The sequence below is a fragment of the Scyliorhinus canicula genome, chromosome 13 (genome assembly GCF_902713615.1).
Source record: "Scyliorhinus canicula chromosome 13, sScyCan1.1, whole genome shotgun sequence".
NCBI classification, from domain to species: Eukaryota; Metazoa; Chordata; class Chondrichthyes; order Carcharhiniformes; family Scyliorhinidae; genus Scyliorhinus; species Scyliorhinus canicula.
In genome coordinates, this window is record NC_052158.1 from 20,997,785 (window position 1) to 21,019,545 (window position 21,761).

At 51.8% G+C, this 21,761-nt stretch overlaps 1 protein-coding gene across 1 annotated transcript in view; it reads left to right on the plus strand.

Moving 5' to 3' along the window:
• Window positions 1–21,761, plus strand: part of LOC119976515 (transcriptional activator somA-like) — a 56,296-nt gene that overhangs the window by 21,404 nt on the left and 13,131 nt on the right. The window contains exons 2-5 of the mRNA XM_038817060.1: window positions 12,488–12,601; window positions 13,054–13,167; window positions 16,776–16,889; window positions 20,283–20,396. Of these exons, the coding sequence (XP_038672988.1) occupies window positions 12,488–12,601; window positions 13,054–13,167; window positions 16,776–16,889; window positions 20,283–20,396 (456 nt within the window). The remainder of the gene's footprint in view (window positions 1–12,487; window positions 12,602–13,053; window positions 13,168–16,775; window positions 16,890–20,282; window positions 20,397–21,761) is intronic.

Sequence of the window (21,761 nt, forward strand, 5' to 3'; positions counted from 1 at the left end):
CAGCAAATTGCCAATTACTGAATACTCCCTTTCTCCAGGTGACTCCAGTCAAGTGCTCAATAATAGAGAGCAGCACAGAACATACCCTTGTTAGATGATGATCACAGAAAATTTCTGGAACAAATGTAAGTGAAGTGTTGGAGAACACTTGACAAAGTGACACAAAGTCTTCTGATACATTTCAAAATCTTCTTAAACCTCCAAAAGTAACTGAACAGCAAAAGATGATCGACCTTTAAGGAGAACTCAAACTCCTCAGTAACAACTTGTTTATAATAATAATCTTTATTGTCACAAGTAGGCTTACATTAACACTGCAATGAAGTTACTGTGAAAAGCCCCAGGTCGCCACATTCCAGCGCCTGTTCGGAAGAATTCAGAATGTCCAGTTCACCAAACAGCCTGACTTTTGGGAGGAAACCCACACAGACACGGGGAGACACGTGCAAACTCCACTCAGATAGTGACCGAAGCCGGGAATCGAACCTGGGACCACGGAGCTGTGAAAAAACAGTGCTAACCACTGTGCTACCATGCTGTCCTTTTACTCATAATCAGCCCCGGCTCTCTTTGAGGCAGCAACTGGCGTCAAAGGAGCTCTGACAAATTGGAAGTTAATGGAAATCAGTGGGAAAACTCTCCCCTGCTTGGAGTCATATCTAACACAAAGCAAGATTGTTTTGTTTGTTGTGCGCCAATCCTCTCAGCTCCAGGGCATTGCTGCTGGATTTCCTCAGATATATGTGTGTTATCTTTGAAGAACCAGAAAAGTTAAGTCAAAAGTAGTTTATTTCTTACTTAACCTCCTCGTGTCTGTGTGGATCTCACCCCCACAACCCAAAAAGATGTGCAGGATAGATGAATTGGCCACTCTAAATTGCCCCTTAATTGAAAAAACAGAACTGGATACTCTAAATTAAAAATAATTCCGACTTACAGTTAGAAAATACAGCAATTTAGCAAGACTCCAAGTCCCAGCCTAACGATCCTGAAATGCCGGCTCCCTCTTGGGCTGACTTTTATCTCGGGGAATTAATGAGCCCCACTGTTGGGCCTCCGTCCCTCAGTGGAAGAGCTCATATTCCACGAGCCCCACAGCAAGATCAATGGGGTCATCCCGTGGTGGTTATAACATCCCTCCCTCCAAAGTCCGTAAGTCCCCTTGTAATGAGGAGTGGAGGTTGGGCTTTTCGCAGTTGAGCCTCCCGTTGTTGTGGGGCTGAGTCGGGGGCCTTCAGTGTGTCGGGGAACGTTGTTTTTAATGCCGATGGGAGCACCCTTGGCGAGGCTATCGCCTGAAAACGCGGATGCCTGAATCTCTATGTTAGATCCTGAATCCTCCACTTCAAGCATCTCAGTGTCAGGGTCCCTCAGGGGTGATGTCCCCAGGCCCCTTTGTGTCAGGCAGGCTGGAAGGAAAGTGGTTCCTCTGGTGAAGTTACATAGATACATGGAAGATAGGAGCAGGAGGACTGGCCTAGCAATGTGCCATGTGTCAGGAACAGTGTCAGGAATGTGTTCCTGACAGATGGCGCATTGTTTGGCCCTTCGAGCCTGTTCCGCCATTCATCACGATCATTGCTGATCTTGATGCCGGCGCCCTGCTCCGGAGTTGGTCCAGATGCTTCCGCACCGTTCAAACTCGTGTTTTTATCATATAAGATACCGGTCCAGTCTGTTTCTCCCTGGTTCCTGGAACCCACTGTGCACCATCTCTGAAGTTTCAGATGTACGCTGTGTCCCACTGTCAGAAACTTATGTCCAACATCAGTCTACTTCAGTACTGCCTCTGGAGGACTTGGCAACGTTCCACCTTCCCGCTAATATTGGGGAACGTTAGGCTAAGGTGGGTTCTGAGCCCTCGGTCCATCAGGAGTCCCGTCCATGCCACTCTGATCACAACATGTGACAATGTACGGTAGCTGAACAGAAAAGCGCCAGCCTCACCTCCACGGATCCCGTGACCTGTTTCCTCATGCCCTTCTTGAAATTCTGCGCTGCTCGTTCAGCCACACCATTTTAGGAAGGATGGCATGGGGCTGTTGGAATGTGCTTAACCGCATTTGTCTTTGTGAAGTGTGCAAGTGAACGGGGTACCATTGTCCATGACCAGTACCTCTGGGATGCCATGGGTACTGAATGAGAGTTGTACTTTCTCAACGGTACCTCTTGAAGTGGTGGATGGCATGTGATGGACGTCTAACCATTTGGAATGGGCATCCACTATCAGGAAGAATATTGAGCCTTGAAACGGTCCGTCAAATTCTGCATGCAGGCCCACCCAAGGCCAGCCCTACAATTCCCACGTGGAGGGGTGTGACTGGTGGGAGCTTCTGGTGTTTCTGACACGTGGCACATTGCTAGGCCAGTTGCTCAATATCACCATCTGGGCCTGGCCACCATAAGTAGCTCCTAGCTAGCATTTTCATTTTTGACATACCCGGGTGTCCATTGTGCAAATCTTGATTAATGGCCTCTCTGCCCTGACTTGGAGTCACAATATGAGTTCCCCACAGGAGGATTCTGTCCACCATGCTGAGCTCTTGTTGCTTAGTCTCAAAAACCTGCAGTTACTTACATAGCTTCCCTTGCTGACCCCATGTAAGATGACATGACGTAACTTTGCAATTGCTGGAGAGGATGTTCTCCATGACTCTCTTGAAAATAACGTAAGCCGATGACACTCCAAATGGCAACCTTGTATATTCATAGAGGCGTGTCTCATGTTGAGTTTAGAAAAAGAGTTCCCTCCAGCCAGCTTTGTGTAGAGGTCTCCTATTCACGGCATTAGGTATCTGTCGAAACGAGAGACGTTATTCACTGTTAGCTTGTAATCCCTACACAAATGGACAGTTTTATCTGGTTTCAGTACTGGGACTACAGGCGCTGCCCAATCTGAAAATTGTACCAGCTGGATGATTCATAGGCTTTCTCATCCTCTACCTTTGTCAGCAATGCATAGGGAACTGGGCCGGCCCTGTAAGTACTTTGCTTGGGCTTCAGGGTCTACGCGAATCTTGGCCATGGTACCTTTGATCTTACCCAGGCTCTCCTGGAAAACCTTTGGGTACTTTCCCAGGACTTCACATAATTCCCAGTGTCCATCCTGAAATTCCTCTGCCTGTCCAAACGGAGCCTCTGCAGCCAATCACGGCCCAGCAGACTCGTGCTGCGGCCCAATATTATTATCAAGGGCAACCGGATGGACTACTGTCCGCAGGCAACCGGGGTCATTGTTGTCCCTGCGGGGGCCAGAGGTTCGCCCGCAGACATTGACAACCCCGCCTCGGTATCACTCCAGTTCAAACGCTGGATTCCCGTATTGATCTTTTCAGACATTTGCCATCCTATCACTGAGACCACAGCCCCTGTGCCCAGGTCCATAATGAGTAGGTGAGCATTCACCTGGGGAATGACTTTGATGGGTGCAGCCCATGGCTCAGTGATGCAATTCAACTACATCTTCGTCAGTCTGCTCTAGGAGGAGCATCCAGGCGGCCGCTTTCCTCGACCAGGGAGATCTGCTTGTTGGCTGACCTGCTTTGCTGCCCCATGGGTTTTCTCCGGCCACAGGTGTCGCACCTCTGTGAATCCTTCTCCAGTGGTTCTGTGGAAATGCCTCACCTGACTGCAATGATCCTCTGCCAAATGGCCTGGTCCTGACGGTGTTCCAGTAAGGTCTGGATCCCAGAGGTTCTGATCCGAGGAGGCACCGCTCATCTGAAGGGGGGTCACCTTGCGGTATTCACCTCCATATTTGATATACCCTGGAGCTCCTGGACTCCATTCTCGGAACCTTCCCATGAGAGGGAAATCTCGATGCCGTATTTAGGTCCAAATACGGTTTTGCCAGCAGTTTCTGCACACAAGGCAATCTTATAGCACCTCCGGTAGGGATGGCTCAGAGTCGCAGTACTCTGCTAGTTTGCATAAGCGTGCCAGAAACTCTGTAAAAGATTGCCCGAGGGCTCTCTCTGCCATATTGAATCGGTATCTTTGGATAATGACCGACGGCTTGGCGTTATAGGGGTTCATTATGAGCGCCACTCATTCATAAAATGTCTTGGGGTCTGGGGATGCAGGGTAGGTTCGGCTCTTTATGAAGCTGAAAGTGGGGGCCCCACCCGCTCAAAGAAATTACCTTCTCGTGGTCCTCCACAGTAATAGCGATCACACTGAAAAATAACGCTTACTCTCCACATACTGAACCCAATCTTCCACACTCCTGTCAAATGCGTTGACTCTGCTGAAGAGCGACATTTTTGAAACAGTGCTAATCCTTCTCCTCTGTGTTTCAATGCAGCCATGGCATAGGGGTGGGGGGGAGGGGGGATGCCAGGGTACCACCCTACTCAGCGCCTGATCACCTGGGACCTCCAGTTGCCTGGGAGAACCCCCAAGTGCAAGTATGCCTGGTCCATGTTTTTGGAAACCAGTGCGAAACGGTGCGTGGTCAGACTTTCCGAGGAAGGCCATTCGGTCCCCTGCCTTGGGTAACTCCGGCGCAGACAGAATAACTGCTTACTTGAATTTGCAAAGCTGGGGTCAGGGCACAACAATGTATCTAGTGACCAGTAAAGATTTTTGCACCTAACCTGCCTCTGTACTCTGGATGAAGGGTGTTCAGAATGAGCTGCGGCAGGCTGTAGAGGGTGCGCTGTGTGTGTTTGGGGGGAGGGGGGGGGAGCTTTGGGGAGCTGGAGAATGTCACTTGAATGTCCCAACTGGTGTCACCCTCAGTGAGAGGTGGCAGGGTATGAGGGCAGAAGTGGGACCTTACTCTGTATGACAACTTTCCCAGTGAGTGAGCCCTAACCACTCATCAATAGGGCAGCACGGTAGCATGGTGGTTAGCACTGTGGCTTCACGGTGCCAGGGTCCCAGGTTTGATTCACCGCTGGGTTACTGTCTGTGCGGAGTCAGCGCGTTCTCCCCGTGTCTGCGTGGGTTTCCTCCAGGTGCTCCCCTTTCGTCCCACAGTCCAAAGACGTGCAGGTTAGGTAGATTGGCCGTGCCAAATTGCCCTTAGTAACCAAAAAGGTTAGGAGGGGTTATTGGGGTACGGGGATAGGGTGGAAGTGAGGGCTTAAGTGTGTCGGTGCAGACTCGATGGGCCGAATAGCCTCCTTCTGCACTGTATGTTCTATGTTTTATGTTCTATGTTCATCTCCAGAGGGACAGGGAAGGTGGAGTAAAGGGGGGAGGAACAAGGACCTTGGAGTAAAGGGGGGAGGAACAGGGACGGTGGAGTGAAGGGAGGAGGGACAGGGAGGATGGAGTGAAGGGAGGAGGGACAGGGAAGGTGGTGAAGGGAGGAGGGACAGGGAAGGTGGTGTGAGGGGAGGGACAGGGAAGATGGGGTGAAGGGAGGAGGGGCAGGAGAGGTGGAGTGGAGGGACAGGGAAGGTAGAGTGAAGGGAGGAGGGACGGGGAGGTGGAGTGAAGGGAGGAGGACAGGGAAGGTGGGGTGAAGGGAGGAGGGACAGGGAAGGTGGAGTGAAGGGAGGAGGGACAGGGAAGGTGGAGTGAAGGGAGGGGGACAGGGAAGGTGGAGTGAAGGGAGGGCGACAGGGATGGAGTGAAGGGAGGGGGACAGGGAAGGTGGGGTGAAGGGAGGAGGGACAGGGAAGGTGGAGTGAAGGGAGGATGGACAGGGAAGGTGGGGTGAAGGGAGGAGGGACAGGGAAGGTGGGGTGAAGGGAGGAGGGACAGGAAAGGTGGGGTGAAGGGAGGAGGGACAGGGAAGGTGGGGTGAAGGGAGGGGGGACAGGGAAGGTGGAGTGAAGGGAGGAGGGACAGGGAAGGTGAAGTGAAGGGAGGAGGGACAGGGAAGGTGGGGTGAAGGGAGGAGGGACAGGGAAGGTGGAGTGAAGGGAGGGCGACGGGTGGAATGAAGGGGGGGACAGGGAAGGTGGGGTGAAGGGAGGAGGGACAGGGTAGGTGGAGTGAAGGGAGGAGGGACAGGGAAGGCGGGGTGAAGGGAGGAGGGGCAGGGAAGGTGGAGTGAAGGGAGGAGGGACAGGGAAGGCGGGGTGAAGGGAGGAGGGGCAGGGTAGGTGGAGTGAAGGGAGGCGGGACAGGGAAGGTGGGGTGAAGGGAGGAGGGACAGGGCATGTGGGGTGAAGGGAGGAGGGACAGGGCAGCAGAGCTGCCATTGGCCAGGCCTCTAAGTTAGCAAATTGGGACGTGATGATTTTTGACCTGTGCGCAGTGGCCCTGGAGCACATATTGAGCGGCATGCCCTGCCAGCCCAGGCTCTACGCCCACTTCTTCCTGAACACCCTCCTCAACTCCTTTTCAGATGCGGCGTGTTCTTCTTCCTCCACCACCATGTCGCCCCTCAGCTACGTGACGTATGAAGGATGAGCAGGCCAGCCTTATGTGCGAGACCCTCCTGGGGCAATATTGGAAAGCCCCATCCATGCGTTCCAGACATCGGAAGTGCACCTTTAGAATGCAAATGCACTGCTCAGTGACGCTCCTGGTTGCTGAATTGCCATCATTTATAACAGGTCTCCGCGTCGGTCTGGAGCCTCCGCATAGATGTCATTAGCCATGACATCAGTGGGTAATCCTTGGTGCCCAAGAGCCAACCACTCAGAGTGCTGCAAGATCATAGAATCCCTACTGGGCAATAGGAAGCCATTTGGCCCATCGAGTCTGCAGCAAACCTTCGAAAGAACACTCTAGCCATGTCCGCACAGCCGTCCATCCTGCCCTATCCCTGTAACCCCTTAATCTAAGTTGCACATCCCTGGACACTAAGAGGCAATTTATCATGCCTAATCCACCTAACCCACGCATCTTTGGACTGTGGGAGGATATTGGAGCACCCGGAGGAAACCCACGCAGACACGGGGAGAATGTGGAGACTCCACACCGACAGCGATCCAAGGCTGGAATTGAACTCGGATTCCTGTCGCTGTGAAACAGCAGTGCTTACCACTGTGCCACCCTGCCACCCATATGTCAGCATTGTGCACGCAGCCTGGGTATCAGGCACAGAGGGCATGATGTGCAGCTGGTAATCGCACACCAATTGCACATTCAGAGACTGGATCCCTTCCTATTGATGAAGGGCGCCACCTGGTGGCCTGGTGCATCAATCACCTCCTGGACCTATGGCATGTCAGTTATTGCTGCTGCCCAGGCACCCTGGCGTGCCTGGTCCAGATGAAGGTTATATAGTTTGCTGCCTGGGTGCACAGGGCATCTGTCACATCACGGATGCCCCAGTGTGTGGATGTTTGCGAAATCCCACATATGGTCCGGTTCAATCATTGGGAACACCCAGAGGCATAAAGATTCAGGCCGACCGTCACCTTGATGGCCACCGCGAGGGGGTGTCCTCCAATCCCCTGTGGTGAGAGTTGCACTGCCACTTGTGGAGCACCATCTCAGTGGTTAGCTGAGTGGGCAGCACGGTAGCATTGTGGATAGCACAATGGCTTCACAGCTCCAGGGTCCCAGGTTCGATTCCGGCTTGGGTCACTGTCTGTGCAGAGTCTACACATCCTCCCCGTGTCTGCGTAGGTTTCCTCCGGGTGCTCCGGTTTCCTCCCACAGTCCAAAGATGTGCAGGTTAGGTGGATTGGCCATGGTAAATTGCCCTTAGTGAGCAAAATTGCCCTTAGTGTTGGGTGGGGTTACTGGGATATTGGGATAGGGCGAAGGTATTGAACTTGGGTAGGGTGCTCTTTCCAAGAGCCGATGCAGACTCGATGGGCCGAATGGCCTCCTTCTGCACTGTAAATTCTATGATCTATGATCTATGATCTATGATAAAGCTTTCAGCGGCACTAGTGCTCCGGCAGCTTCTCGAAGGAAAGACGCTGACGGGATATTTGTGCCCTGATGCAGCACCTCCGTCGCATCTCCTCCTCCCCCTGATGGGCAGCCAGCACTCGAGACTCACGAGCTGGCTGCTGCACTTCTGCAGGGTCACTCCCTGAGCTGATCCTGCAGCCTCTGTGCTTCTGCAATGGAAGCAGTGGCCAGGTAGAATGCGAGTATAGCTGGCTGTACGCCAAAATCCTCTGTGTGGGGGGAAAAGAGAAGCCATGGGCGGCACAGTGGTTAGCACCAGGCGCCAGGAATTCAGGTTCAATTCCGGCGTTGGCTGACTGTGTGGAGTATGCGCTTTCTTCCCGTGTCGCCAGTGCTCAGATTTACTCCCATAGTCCAAATATGTGCAGGTTGGTTGGGTTGGCCATGCTAAATTGCCCCCAAATGTCCAAACTTTAGGTGGGGTTATGGGTACAGGGCAGCTGCAAAGGATATTGAATTCCATGCAAATGATGGTTTAGCATGGATCTGCCGGCGAGGGGCGCAACGTTCTATTTTGCCATCAGCGAGAGACGGGAGAAGATCCAAAGGTATGAGTGGCCGACTCCTGCTCCTATTGCACATGTTCATTCACATTGCTGCATCTGTCGTACTCCAGAACTTCCTGTAAATTTTATGAGAACCAGAAATATGTAATCCCTCAGTTTGCATGGCAAGGATTGTTCAAACGTGCTTAATCTGTGACTGTGTGTTTTCAACAGGCAAACCCTCCTGAAGCTGGTGCTGCACAATTGGAAAATACAGACACCCGACATCCATCTGACAGCAGCACTCATCCTGAAAATCAGAGTCAGATTGAGGAGGAAGGACAAAATGTAAATGTGTTTTTTACTCTTTCATGGATGTGAGCTTCACTGAGACTCTCCAGCATTTTTATTGCCCATCGGCAATTGCCCTTTGAGACAATGGCATGATGAGAGAGGGCCTCCAGGTGACGGTGGAGCCTCCGGAGCTCACTCTGCACTCATCTCCGGCCATGGAGCAGCTGGGGGGGCATCGAACCCCAGAGGAGAAATGAAGGTGCCCGTGCCGGTGCCTTCCACAGGGGAGGTGCTCGAACACCTCAGCACTTCCGAAACCCACCCCAGCAGACACTGGCGCCTCTGATGGGCAGCAGGCAGAACAGGGTGGCATGTTGTCACCAGTGACATCCAAAGGTCGGCTGGGCACATGCAGGTCTAGGCTCTCGAGAGGACGATTGCTAAAGGCACCACAGGTCAGAAGGTCAGACACGCAGCAGAACACCTCCACTTCTGATGTGCTGTCTAGGGTAGCACCAAGGAGCGATGGGCCACGTAAAATTAGAAAGTTACAGAACACCTAGGTTGGAATGGGTGTTCGTGGTCAGGGCATAACAATGTATATAGTGACTTGTAAACATTTTTTCGCCTACATTCTACCTGCGTCTATAGTTTGTCTGAGGGTGTTATGGACGGGCTGGGTGTAATGGATGTGCCTGTGATGAGGTGTGGGAGTTTTGGTGGGCTGGAGAATGGGGCGGTGCAGGGCCCCCATGACACTTGAATGTCCTGCCAAGTGTCACCCTCAGCGAGAGGTGGCAGGGTACAGGGCTAGACATGTGATCCTGATTTGTTTGACAGCTTTCCCAGTGAGTGAGCCCTATCCACTCACCATCTCCAGAGGGACAGGGAAGGTGGTGTGAAGGGAGGAGTGACAGGAGAGGTGGAGTGAAGGGAGGGGGGACAGGGAATGTGGTGTGAAGGGAGGAGTGACAGGAGAGGTGGAGTGAAGGGAGGAGGGACAGGAAGGTGGTGTGAAGGGAGGAGGGACAGGAGAGGTGGAGTGAAGGGAGGAGGGACAGGGAAGGTGGTGTGATGGGAGGAAGGAGAGAGGTAGAGTGATGGGAGGAAGGACAGGGCAGCAGAACCGCGTGGTCGGGTTTTCTCGTTGGCAAATCGGTGGTGATGAGGTTATCTTGTGCACAACAGCCCTGGAGCACATGTACAGCAGCTGCCCCGCCAGCACGGGCACCACGCCTGGTCACCCTCCTCATTACATGAAGCCTGACGTTATCCTTCCTCCTCCAGCATATCTGCGCAGAGCTGCGCAATGTTATGAAGACGTAGCAAGTGGGCCCGATGCGCGAGACCCTCCTGGGGCTATATTGAAAAATGAAAAAAATGAAAATTGCTTTATTGTCACGAGTAGGCGTCAATGAAGTTACTGTGAAAAGCCCCTAGTCGCCATATTCCGGCACCTGTCCGGGGAGGCTGGTACGGGAATCGAACCGTGCTGCTGGCCTGCTTGGTCTGCTTTAAAAGCCAGCAATTTAGCCCAGTGAGCTAAACCAGCCCCTGCTAAACCGAGCCTAACCCGAGCTGTCCAGGCATCGGAAGTGCATCTTGAGCACGTGAATGCACCACTCAATGACGCTCCTGGTTGCTACATTGCCATCATTATAACAGGTCTCTAAGTCCGTCTCGCGCCTCCGCACAGGTGTCGTTAACCATAACCTCGAGAGACATGTGGTGCACTGGTTAGCACTGGGACTACGGCGCAGAGGACCCGGGTTCGAATCCTGCCCCTGGGTCACTGTCCATGTGGAATTTGCACATTCTCCCCATGTCTGCGTGAGTTTCACCCCCAAAACCCAAAGCTGTGCAGATTAGGTGGATTGGGTACTCTAAATTTACAAAAAAAGCTTTGCCCTCACCGGGCAACCCTTGTTGCCAAGAGCTAACCCCTCACCCAAGGGAGCACATCAAAGCTGTCGGAAATGCAGAGTGCAGCAGGATCATAGAATCTTAGAATCCCGGGATTGCAGGAGGCCATTTAACCGTTGAGCCCACAGCGACTCGTCAAAAGAGCAGCCACCCAATGTCCACTCACCTGTCCATCCTGGCCTATCCCCATAACCGTATAGCCATACCACCACATCCCTGGTCAAAGAGGGTTAGACTGTGGAAGGTGACCGTTGCACCCGGAAGAAACCCATGCAGACAGGGGAGAACGTATTAAACTCCACACAGACAGTGACCCAGGGCCGGAATTGAACTCGAGTCCCCGGCACTGTGAGGCAGCTGTGCTAGCCACCCTGCCACCCATATGTAAGCGCTGTACATGCTTCCTGGGTTTCAGGCACAGCCATGCATGATGCAGAACTGATGATTGCACAATAATTGCACGTTCACAGAGTGGAACCCCTTCCTATTGATGAAGAGCACTACCTAATGAACCTGTGCTGATAGGGGAACATTGATCACCCGCTGGACCTGGGACATGCCAGTGATAGTGGCAATTCCTGCTGTCCTGATCCAAAATAAAGTTTATATAGCCCCCTGCTGGGAATCCGTCACATCACGGATGCACCTGTGTGCGGAAGTTTGTGAAATCCCGCACAATCCCCGATCAACCCCTGGAAGGACCCAGAGGCTGAAACGTTTTGGGCGACCGTCACCTTGCTGGCCACCGGGAGTGGGTGTCCTCCAATCCCCTGTGGAGCCAGGTGCAAGTGGTGCCTAGTCTCAGTGGTTACCCAAAGTCTTTGGCGGCACTGACGGTCTTGCTGCTCCTTAAAGGACAGACGCCGATCGTATATATGATGTAGTGCCTGCTTCGCAACTACTCCTCGGCCTGTTGGACAGCCGGCATTTGAGCCTCACCAGCCGGCCCCTGTTCTTCCGGCACAGGTGCATCTTGTTCAGGGTAGTCTCTGAGCTGGTCCTGCTCCTGCAGCCTCTCTGCATCCACAATAGCAGTTGCGGCCAGGTAGATAGCCAGCATAGCTGGCAGTACCCTGAAATTCATTCTCTGCACAGGCTCAAAGAGAAGCCATAGGCAGCATGGTGGCACAGTCGTTAGCACTACTACATCACAATGCTAGGAATCCAGCCTCAATTCTGACTTTGGGTGACTGTGTGGATTTTGCGTCTGCCTCAGTTTGCTCTGGGTGCTCCGGTTTCCTGCTACAGTCCAAAGGTGTGCAGGTTAGATGGGCTGGCCATTATGAATTGCCATTATGAGTGTCCAAAGGTCGGCTGGGGTAGAGCTAGGGATTGGGCCTGGGGTAGGGGGTCTTTCGAAGTGTCAGTGCAGACTCGATGGGCCGAATGGCCTCCTCCTGCACTGTAGGAATTCTATGATGTGTGAAACATTGCAACAACGGCATTCTGAGCCAGGCCACCCCCATCCCGAGGGGCGCGCCCGAGTCCACAGACTTGGCAGGATGTCATCCCCCACTGCTGCCCATGAGCTGAGCAGTCATCCGTAATTTTAGCGAGTTTTATCACATTTTCTTACCTTCCTGTCCCCCCTCAGCAGCCATGGCACCCAAGCCCCAGTTGTAAACGCTTGGACCAAATCACATCCGTGTGACTTTTACCTAAGAGGGACAGAGGATCATGGAAGGGTGCATACTGTGTCCAACCTGCTAATGATATTGAAATCCATGCTAATGATGGTTTTGCATGGATTCACCGGTGAGGGACAGGACAAGGTTCAAAGGTCCGAACGGCCAACTGCTGCTCCTATTGTTTATTTTCTTACGTTCACATTGCTGCATCGGTCGTACTCCAGAACTTCCTGGACATTTTATATAAAACCAGAAATAGCTAATCCCTCAGTTTGTATGGCAAGGGTTGTTCAAACATCTGCTTAATCTGTGACTGTGTGTTTTCAACAGGCAAACCCTCCTGTAGCTGATGCTGCACAATTGGAAAATACAGACACCGGACATCCAACTGACAGCAGCACTCATCCTGAAAATCAGCCTCAGATTCCGGAGGAAGGACAAAATGTAAATGTATTTTCTTTTATAAATTTCGAGTACCCAATTATTTTGTTTCCAATTAAGGCGCAATTCAGTGTGGCCAATCCGCCTACCCTGCGCATCTTTGGGTTGTGGGAACGAAACCCACGTAGACACTGGGAGAAAGTGCAAACTCCACCCGGACAGTGACCCAGTGCCGGGATTCAAACCTGGGTCCTCAGCGATGGTTTTACATTGATCCACTGCCGAGGAGCGCAAAGTTTGACTTTACCGCTGGCGAGGGAAAGACAAGGTTCAAAGGTCCGAATGGCCTAATCCTGCTCCGATTGTTTATGTTCTTACATTCACATTGCTACATCGGTCGTATTCGAGAAGTTCCTGTGCATTTTATATGAGAACCAGAAATAAGCAGTCCCTCAGTTTGTATGGCAAGGATTGTTCAAACGTCTGCTTAATCTGTGACTGTGTGTATTCAACAGACAAACCCTCCTGTAACTGATGCTGCACAATTGGAAAATACAGACACCCGACATCCATCTGATAGCAGCACTCATCCTGAAAATCAGAGTCAGATTGAGGAGGGAGGACAAAATGTAAATGTATTTTTAACTCTTTCATGGATGTGAACTTCACTGGGACACTCCAGCAGTTTTATTGCCCATCGGTAATTGCCCTCGAGAAGAGGTGGGGAGCCAGCTCTTGAACCACTACAGTCCATATTTGTAGGGGATCCTAACCTCATTATAATTCATTGACTGCTAATGATTAATGCTAATGATTATAGTTGTTTTATCAATCGTTTAATTGAATTAGTGGTTTAGTATTGTGGTTAAAATTCAACAAAAAAATGTTCCCCTTCGAGCAGCTCAAACCCTGGGGGAAACAATTTCACAACAATTTCAGACAATGGGTTTGATTGAATGGGATGCTGCACTGCCATCACTGTCACCGCCCCCTCCACACTCATCTCCCTATCCCCACGACAGACAGACTGCCCATTAAAACCTCAACTGTCAGCATACATTTGATGGTTAATGACCAGAGGTTCTAACATCTATCCCTCAGAACCAGGCAGTCCTGCCTCAGTGAGCTTCCAATCAGAGGCCTGCATCTCTCCAGTTCTTTTGGCCAATACTACCATTTGACGTTAGATTAGCATCAGGATGTGACACAGTCTGAGAGGGACATTGCACAATGCAAGAGCGGCATGACGGAGGCAGCGAGGAACATGTCTCACTCGCCGAAGGATGTGCACCAGTCTCAGTGTTCCACAGTCGAGGGCCTTGAGACAATGGCATGATGAGAGAGGGCCTCCAGGAGTGGCAGCGCTAGGTGATGGTGGAGCCTCTGGAGCTCACTCCGGACTCATCTCCGACCATGGAGCAGCTGGGAGGGGCATCGAATCCCCGTGGTGGAAATAAAGGTGCCTTCCACAGGGCAGGTGCTGGAACATCTCAGCACTTCCAAATCCCACCCCAGCAGACACTGGCGCATCGGATGGGCAGCAGACAGAACAGGGTGGCACATCGTCACCAGTGTCATCCGAAGGTCAGCTGGGCACATCCAGGTGTCGACCTTCAAGAAGACGCCTGCTAAAGGCACCACGGGTCAGAAGGTGAGACACGCAGCAGAAGACCTCAACTTCAGATGTGTTGTCTGGAGTACCACTGAGAATGAGCAGTGTGCCACGTAAAATTGGAAAGTTAGAGAACGCCGAAGCGCACAAAGGTGTTAGTGGCAAGGGCACAACAACGTATCTCGTGACTAGGAAACATTTCTTCACCTGCATTCCCACCTGTCTCCATACTCTGTCTGAAGGATGTTGGGGATGGGCTGGGGTTGGGTGTGGAGGCTGTGCTGGGTGGGGGTTGTGGGAGTTTTGGTGGGCTGGAGAATGGGGTGGTGCAGGGCCCCCATGACGCTTGAATGTTCCAACTGGTGCCACCCTCAGCGAGAGGTGGCAGGGTGCGGGGCTAGAGTTGTGATCATGATTTGTTTGCCAGCTTTCCCAGTGAGTGAGCCCTATCCGCTCACCATCTCCGGAGGTATCGGGAAGATGGAGTGAAGGGAGGAGGGACAGGGCAGTCGTCACATCTTTTCGTTGGCAAATCGGGAGGTGATGAGGTTATCCTGTGCACAACAGCCCCGGAGCACATGTGCATCAGCTGCCCTGCCAGCACGGGCACCACGCCTGGTTTTCCTGCTCACCCTCCTCATTACATGAAGCCTGTCGTTATCCGTCTCCTCCAGCATGTCTGCGCAGAGCTCCGCAATGTTATGAAAGATGTAGCAAGTCGGCCCGATGCGCAAGACCCTCCTGGGGCTATATTGGAGAGCCTTACCCGAGCTGTCCTGGCATCGAAGTGCATCTTGAGTACGCGAATGTACCGCTCAATGACGCTCCTGGTTGCTGCATTGCCAGCATTATAACAGTTCTCCATGTCGATCTGGAGCCTCCGCACAGGTGTCATTAACCATAACCTCGAGGGCAACATGTGGCACAGTGGTCAGCACGGGGACTATGGCGCTGAGAACACAGGTTCAAATCCTGGCCCTGGGTCACTGTCCATGTAGAGTTTGCACATTCTCCCCATGTCTGCGTGGGTCTCACCCCCACAACCCAAATATCTGCAGGTTAGGTGGATTGGATATGCAAAATTGCTCCTTAATTGGAAAAAAATAATTGGGTACTCTAAATTTAAAAAAGAAGCCTTGACCTCAGCGGGAAACCTTGTTGCCAAGAGCTAACCCCTCACTCGAGGGAGCGCATCAAAGGTGTCGGAAATGCAGAGTATAGCAGAATCAGAGAATCCTAGAATCCCGGGATTGCAGGAGGCCATTTAACCATTGAGCCTACAGCGACTCGTCAAAAGAGCAGCCTCCCCATGTCCACTCACCCGTCCATCCTGGCCTATCCCCATAACCGTATAGCCATACCACCACATTCCTGGACCCAAAGGGGCAATTTATCATGCCCAATCCTCCTAATTCACAGAGGCCGGGATTCTCCCCTACCCGGCGGGGCGGGGGGTCCCGGCATTGTGGCGAGAACCACTCGGGCTTCGGGCCTCCCCAAAGGTGCGGACTTCTCCAAACCTTTAGGGTCTAGGCCCGCTCCGCAGTGGCTCCCGCTCCGCCGGCCGGGGCCGAAAGGCGTTTGCGGGCCGGCGGACGTCCGCGCATGCGCCGGTGCATCAGCGGCTGCTGACGTCATACTGGCGCTTGCGCAGGGGAGCGGATGTCTTCCGCCTCCACCATGGTGAAGGCCATGGCGGCACAGTGGTTAGCACTACTACCTCACAATGCTAGGAATCCAGCCTCAATTCCGACTTTGGGTGACTGTGTGGATTTTGTTCTGTCTTTCATGTGTCTGCCTCGATTTGCTCTGGGTGCTCCGGTTTCCTGCTACAGTCCAAAGGTGTGCAGGTTAGATGGGCTGGCCATTATGAATTGGTGCTGAGTGTCCAAAGGTTGGCTGGGGTTATGGGGATAGAGCTAGGGATTGGGCCTGGGGAGGGGGGGTCTTTCGAAGTGTCTGTGCAGACTCGATGGCCCGAATAATATCCCTCTGGACTTTAGGGATTCTATGATATTAGCAAGATGAGTATACCCGTGACAATCCATGTGAAAAAGTGACACAGTGGTGCAACGGCACTCTGAGCCAGGACACCCCAATCCCGAGGGCACACCCGAGCCAACAAACTTGGCAAAAAGTCATTCACCACTACTGCCCCCGGGCTGAGCAGCCACCTGTAATTTTAGCCAGTTTTAAAACGGTTTCTTAATCTCCTGCTCGCCCTCAGCAGCCGTGGGGGCCAATGCCCCAGTTGTAAATGCTTGCACCAATTCACACCCACGTTTCTTCCACCTAAGAGGGACTGAGCATCACAGAAGGGTGCAGCAGACTGTGTCCAACCCCCTAATGATATTGAAAACTTGTAAATGACGGTTTTGCATGGATCCGCTGGCGAGGGGCGCAGACTTCGAATTTACCGCTGGCGAGGGAAAGACAAGGTTCAAAGGTCCGAATGGCCGGATGCTGCTCCTATTATTTATGTTCTCACATTCACATTGCTGCATTGGTTGTACTCCAGAAGTTCCTGTGCATTTTATATGAGAACCAGAAATAAGCAGACCCTCAGTTTGCATGGCAAGGATTGTTCAAACGTCTGCTTAACCTGTGACTGTGTGTATTCAACAGGCAAACCCTCCTGTAGCTGGTGCTGCACAATTGGAAAATACAGACACCCGACATCCATCTGACAGCAGCACTCATCCTGAAAATCAGAGTCAGATTGAGGAGGGAGGACAAAATGTAAATTTATTTTTAACTCTTTCATGGATGTGAGCTTCACTGGGACACTCCAGCATTTTTATTGCCCATCGGTAATTGCCCTCGAGAAGAGGTGGGAAGCCACCTCTTCAACCACTACAGTCCATGTTTGTCGGGGATCCGAACCTCATTATAATTTATTGAACTGCTAATGATTATAACTGTTTATCATCGTTTAATTGATTTAGTGAATTGTATTATAGTTAAATTTCAAGAAAAAAATGTTACCCTTCCAGCACCTCAAATCTTCTGGTACACAATTTCACAACAGATATTCAGACCATGGGTTTAATTTAATCGAATGCTGCATGATCACTGCCTCCTACCTCCGCCTCAGTACTCATTTCCCTGTCTCCATGACTGACAGTCAGTAAGGAGCCCACCCAATAAGCTTCAAGTTCCAGCATACATTTGATGGTTAGTGACCAGACGCGACAATATCTAACCATCAGGAATAGGCAGTTCTGCCTCAGTGAGCATCCAATCAGAGGCTCGCATCTCTCCAGTTCTTTTGGCCAAAGGCCTGTAACGTCAGATTAAGATCGGGACATAGCACAATCTCAGACGAACATTGCACTGCGCAAGAACAACTTGATTGTATTAATCATGGGGGACCTCAATATGTCGGTGGACTGGGAAAATCAGGTTGGTAGTGGATCCCAAGAAAAGGAATTTGCAGAATGTCTAAGGGATGTTATTTTGGAGCAGCTTGTGACAGAGCCTGCTGGGGAACTGGCAATTCTAGATTTGGTGATGTGTAATGAGGCATGTGTAATGAGGCATGTGCAATGAACTTCAGGTGAAGGAACCCTTAGGGAGCAGTGACCACAATATGATAGAATTCACCCTGCAGTTTGAGAGGGAGAAGCTGCAATCAGATGTCACGGTATTACAATTAAATAGGGGTCACCAGAAAGACATGAGGGAGGGGCTGCCCAGAGTTGATTGGAAAAGGAGCGTAGAAGGGAAGACAGTGGACCAGCAATAGCAGGAGTGTTTGAGGATTATTCGGGAGGCACAACAGCCGGCATTTGAGCCTCACCGAGCCGCTGCTCTTCTGGGGCAGGCTCCTCTTTTGCAGGGTCTTCCCTGAGCTGGTCCTGCTCCTCCAACCTCCGTGCAGCAGCAATGGCAGCTGAAGCCAGGTAGATAGTGAGCATAGCTGCTGGTACTCCGAACTTCATTCTCTGCAGCGGGGGGAAAGAGAAGCCAGAGGCGACACGGTGGTGCTGCTGCCTCACAGCGCCTGGAATCCAGGTTCAATTCCGACCTCGGGTGACAGTCTGTGTGGATATTGTACTGCCTCCATGTGTCTGCCTTGGTTTCGGCTGGGTGCTCTGCTTTCCTTCCACTGTCCAGGTGTGCAGGTTAGATGGGTTGGCCATGTTAAATTGTCCCTGAGTGTCCAAGGGCTGAGTGGGGAGATGGGGGTTGGGCCGAGGTAGGGTGGTCTTTTAGTGGTTCAGTGCAGACTCGATGAGTCCAGTGGTCTCCTTCTACACCGTCGGGATTCTATGATGTTACCAAGATGAGTATTCCTGTGACAATCCAACATGAAAAGGTGACAGTCATCCTGAGTTGTACTGCTGCTCCATCCTCATGACGCTCTCCGCAAACAATCCCCTCCCCTACCCCTCACACAGCCCCCTGGATATGTTGCCGTCTGCACTGCACCGTGCCCCCGTTTGTGAGTGGTACTGGGCCAGTGACATGGAAAGCCTCTACCCTCACCACCCATCCCTGTCAACGGGGGTACCGGTGGCTGCCGCAAACCGTGCCTGTGATAGTCACTGTAGCCCCAGCCCTGATTCCTCCAGTGGGATCTACTGTGGGTTTCCTTACTGGGTGGGCCATGTGTTATTCTGCCAGCTGGGTGACACCTGGTTGTGTGGCGGAGAAGGTCACTGTGTGACAGTAATTGCCTCCATGTTTGGGTAGATCCTACAGATGGGGGTGAGTGAGGGAAGTGTGATTCTGCTGGGAAGTTAGCGGCAGTGTGGTGGGTGCGGGGTGTGACACACAAGTTGTGACAACCTGACCGGGGTCAGGATGGATGGGAGCAGGGGTGCGGTAGACAGGCAGGGCTCGGAGACAGCTGGTGCTCCTGAGGGATAGTGTGACTGGTGAGGCCTCTGCCCTGAGAATGGCAGTGTGCCAGTGAGTGTGCCACGTGCCACTGTGCAAGAGTCCTTTGTTTGGGGTGGGCTCTGCTATTCCCCTGCTTCCCCTGCTGTGGGATGCCCTTCCGAGGAGAGACTGAACTTGGTGGGACACTAGTCACACCCATAGAACATAGACATAGAACATAGAACAGTACAGCACAGAACAGGCCCTTCGGCCCTCAATGTTGCGCCGAGCAATGATCACCCTACTCAAACCCACGTATCCACCCTATATCCGTAACCCAACAACTCCCCTTAACCTTACTTTTTAGGACACTATGGGCAATTTAGCATGGCCAATCCACCTAACCCGCACATCTTTGGACTGTGGGAGGAAACCGGAGCACCCGGAGGAAACCCACGCACACACGGGGAGGATGTGCAGACTCCGCACAGACAGTGACCCAGCCGGGAATCGAACCTGGGACCCTGGAGCTGTGAAGCATTTATGCTAACCACCATGCTACCGTGCTGCCCCTAATGGGTCAGCTGGGGGCTGAGGTTTCCAGAGTGGGGCCTGGGTGGGTTCCCGCCTGACCAGAGGCTCCCAGAGCGTAAACAGGACACAATGAGCGGTCAGCAGGGTGAACAGCCAGGGGCCTGTAAGTAGCACCAAAGTTGTGCCTGTAAATCGCACAGTGCAGCAACGGGGGTCTGAGCCAGGCCACCCCAACAACGAGGGGACACCCCCAGTCCACAAACCTGGCAGCAAGTCATTCCCTGCTCCTATCCCCCGGCCTGATCAGCCACCTTCCAGCAAGCCTGATAATTTTGGAGAGTTTAAAACGTTTTCTTACCTTCTTGCCCCTCCTCAGCAGCCGTGACGCCCAAGCCCCAGTTGTAAATGCTTGCACCAATTCACACCCGCGTGACTTCCACCTAAGAGGGACAGAACATCACAGAAGGGTGCAGCAGACTGTGTCCAACCCCCTAATGATATTCAAATCTTGTAAATGACGGTTTTGTATGGATCCGCCGGCGAGGGGCGCAGACTTCGATTTTACCGCTGGCGAGGGAAAGACAAGGTTGAGAGGTCCGAATGGCCTAATCCTGCTCCTATTGTTTATGTTCTTACATTCACATTGCTGCATCGGTTGTACTCCAGAACTTCCTGGGCATTTTATATGAGAACCAGAAATAAGCAATCCCTCAAGTTTGTATGGCAAGGATTGTTCAAACGTCTGCTTAATCTGTGACTGTGTGATTTCAACAGGCAAACCCTCCTGAAGCTGGTGCCGCACAATTGGAAAATACAGACACCCGACAACCAGCTGACAGCAGCACTCATCCTGAAAATCAGAGTCAGATTGAGGAGGAAAGACAAAATGTAAATGTATTTTTAACTCTTTCATGGATGTGGGCTTCCCTGGTTAGGCCAGCATTTTTATTGCCCATCCGTAATTGCCTTTGAGAAGAGATGGCTACAGACCATGATTGTAGGGAATAGCAACCTCATTACAATTTATTGAACTGCTAATAATTACAATCGTTTAATTTATTTAGTGTATTGTAATGTAGTTAACATTCAAGAAAAATATTCCCCTTCGTGTCCCTCAATGCTTGGGGTACACAATTTCACAACAGATATTCAGACATTGGGTTTGATTTAATGGGATTGAGCACTACCATCGTCATCACCGCCCCCTCTGCACTCATCTCCCTATCCCCACGACAGATAGTCAGTAAAACAACAACGTCCAGCATACATTTGATGATTAATGACCAGAGGCGGGAAGAGGCAGTCTTGCCTCAGTGAGCTTCCAATCAGAGGCCTGTCGCTCTCCAGTTCTTTGGACCAGAGTGTGGCTCGACATCAGGATTTTAGAACTTTGATGAGAGTTTGCGCTTCTTGCTGGGGCAAAGCAAGCAGGTGCCAGAGTCGGGGCAATATGATCCAGAGATTGATAGGCCATCGGGGAAGGGGAACCAGCAGCTTGTGGGGGTTCCAGTCGATGAGCTCAAAGGGCCCCTTAAGGAAGGACACCCACCACTTGCTTGGTGCCAGGAGGGAAGCCTTGGCTTGGCACATGGCCCAGGATAATGTCTGAAGCTGGCTCAAACACAGCGGCAGCACGTTGAAACCCTAAAGAAGACATTGGCTGAATCTGGAATGCAAAAATTCACTGTTCATGCTTGCAGTGAGTCCCACCATGGATGAAATTGGAGAATCCCGCCCTTGGGTTGAGGATTTAGGGCCTCCATTAGCCACTGGTGCACTGACTGTCCTTTCTACTGATTCCACTGGTAAAGATATGGTGGGGACAGTGGTAGGCCAGTAGGTGGCATTAAGCCCACAAGCTGATTTTACTTGCACCACTCCCCTCTTCAATCTCATCAACATACGAAATAGGAGCTGAAGTAGACCATTCAGCCCCTCAAGCCAGCTCAGCCATTCAACAAGATCATAGTCGATCTGTTTGCATTTGCAGTTCAACATTTCTATCTGCCCCGATATCCTTTGATTCCCTTACCTAACAAGAATCCATCTACCTCTGCCATAAAAAATACTCAAACCCGCCAAAGCTTTTGAGATGAAATTCTACTCATCTCTGTCCTACAGGGGCACCTCCTAATTTTTAAACATTGCCCCATGGTCCTGGAGTGACCCACAAGAAGGAACATCTTTTCCACATCCACTTGGCATGACCATTCAGGATCTTGTATGAATTAAGTTACCCCTCACTATTCTGGA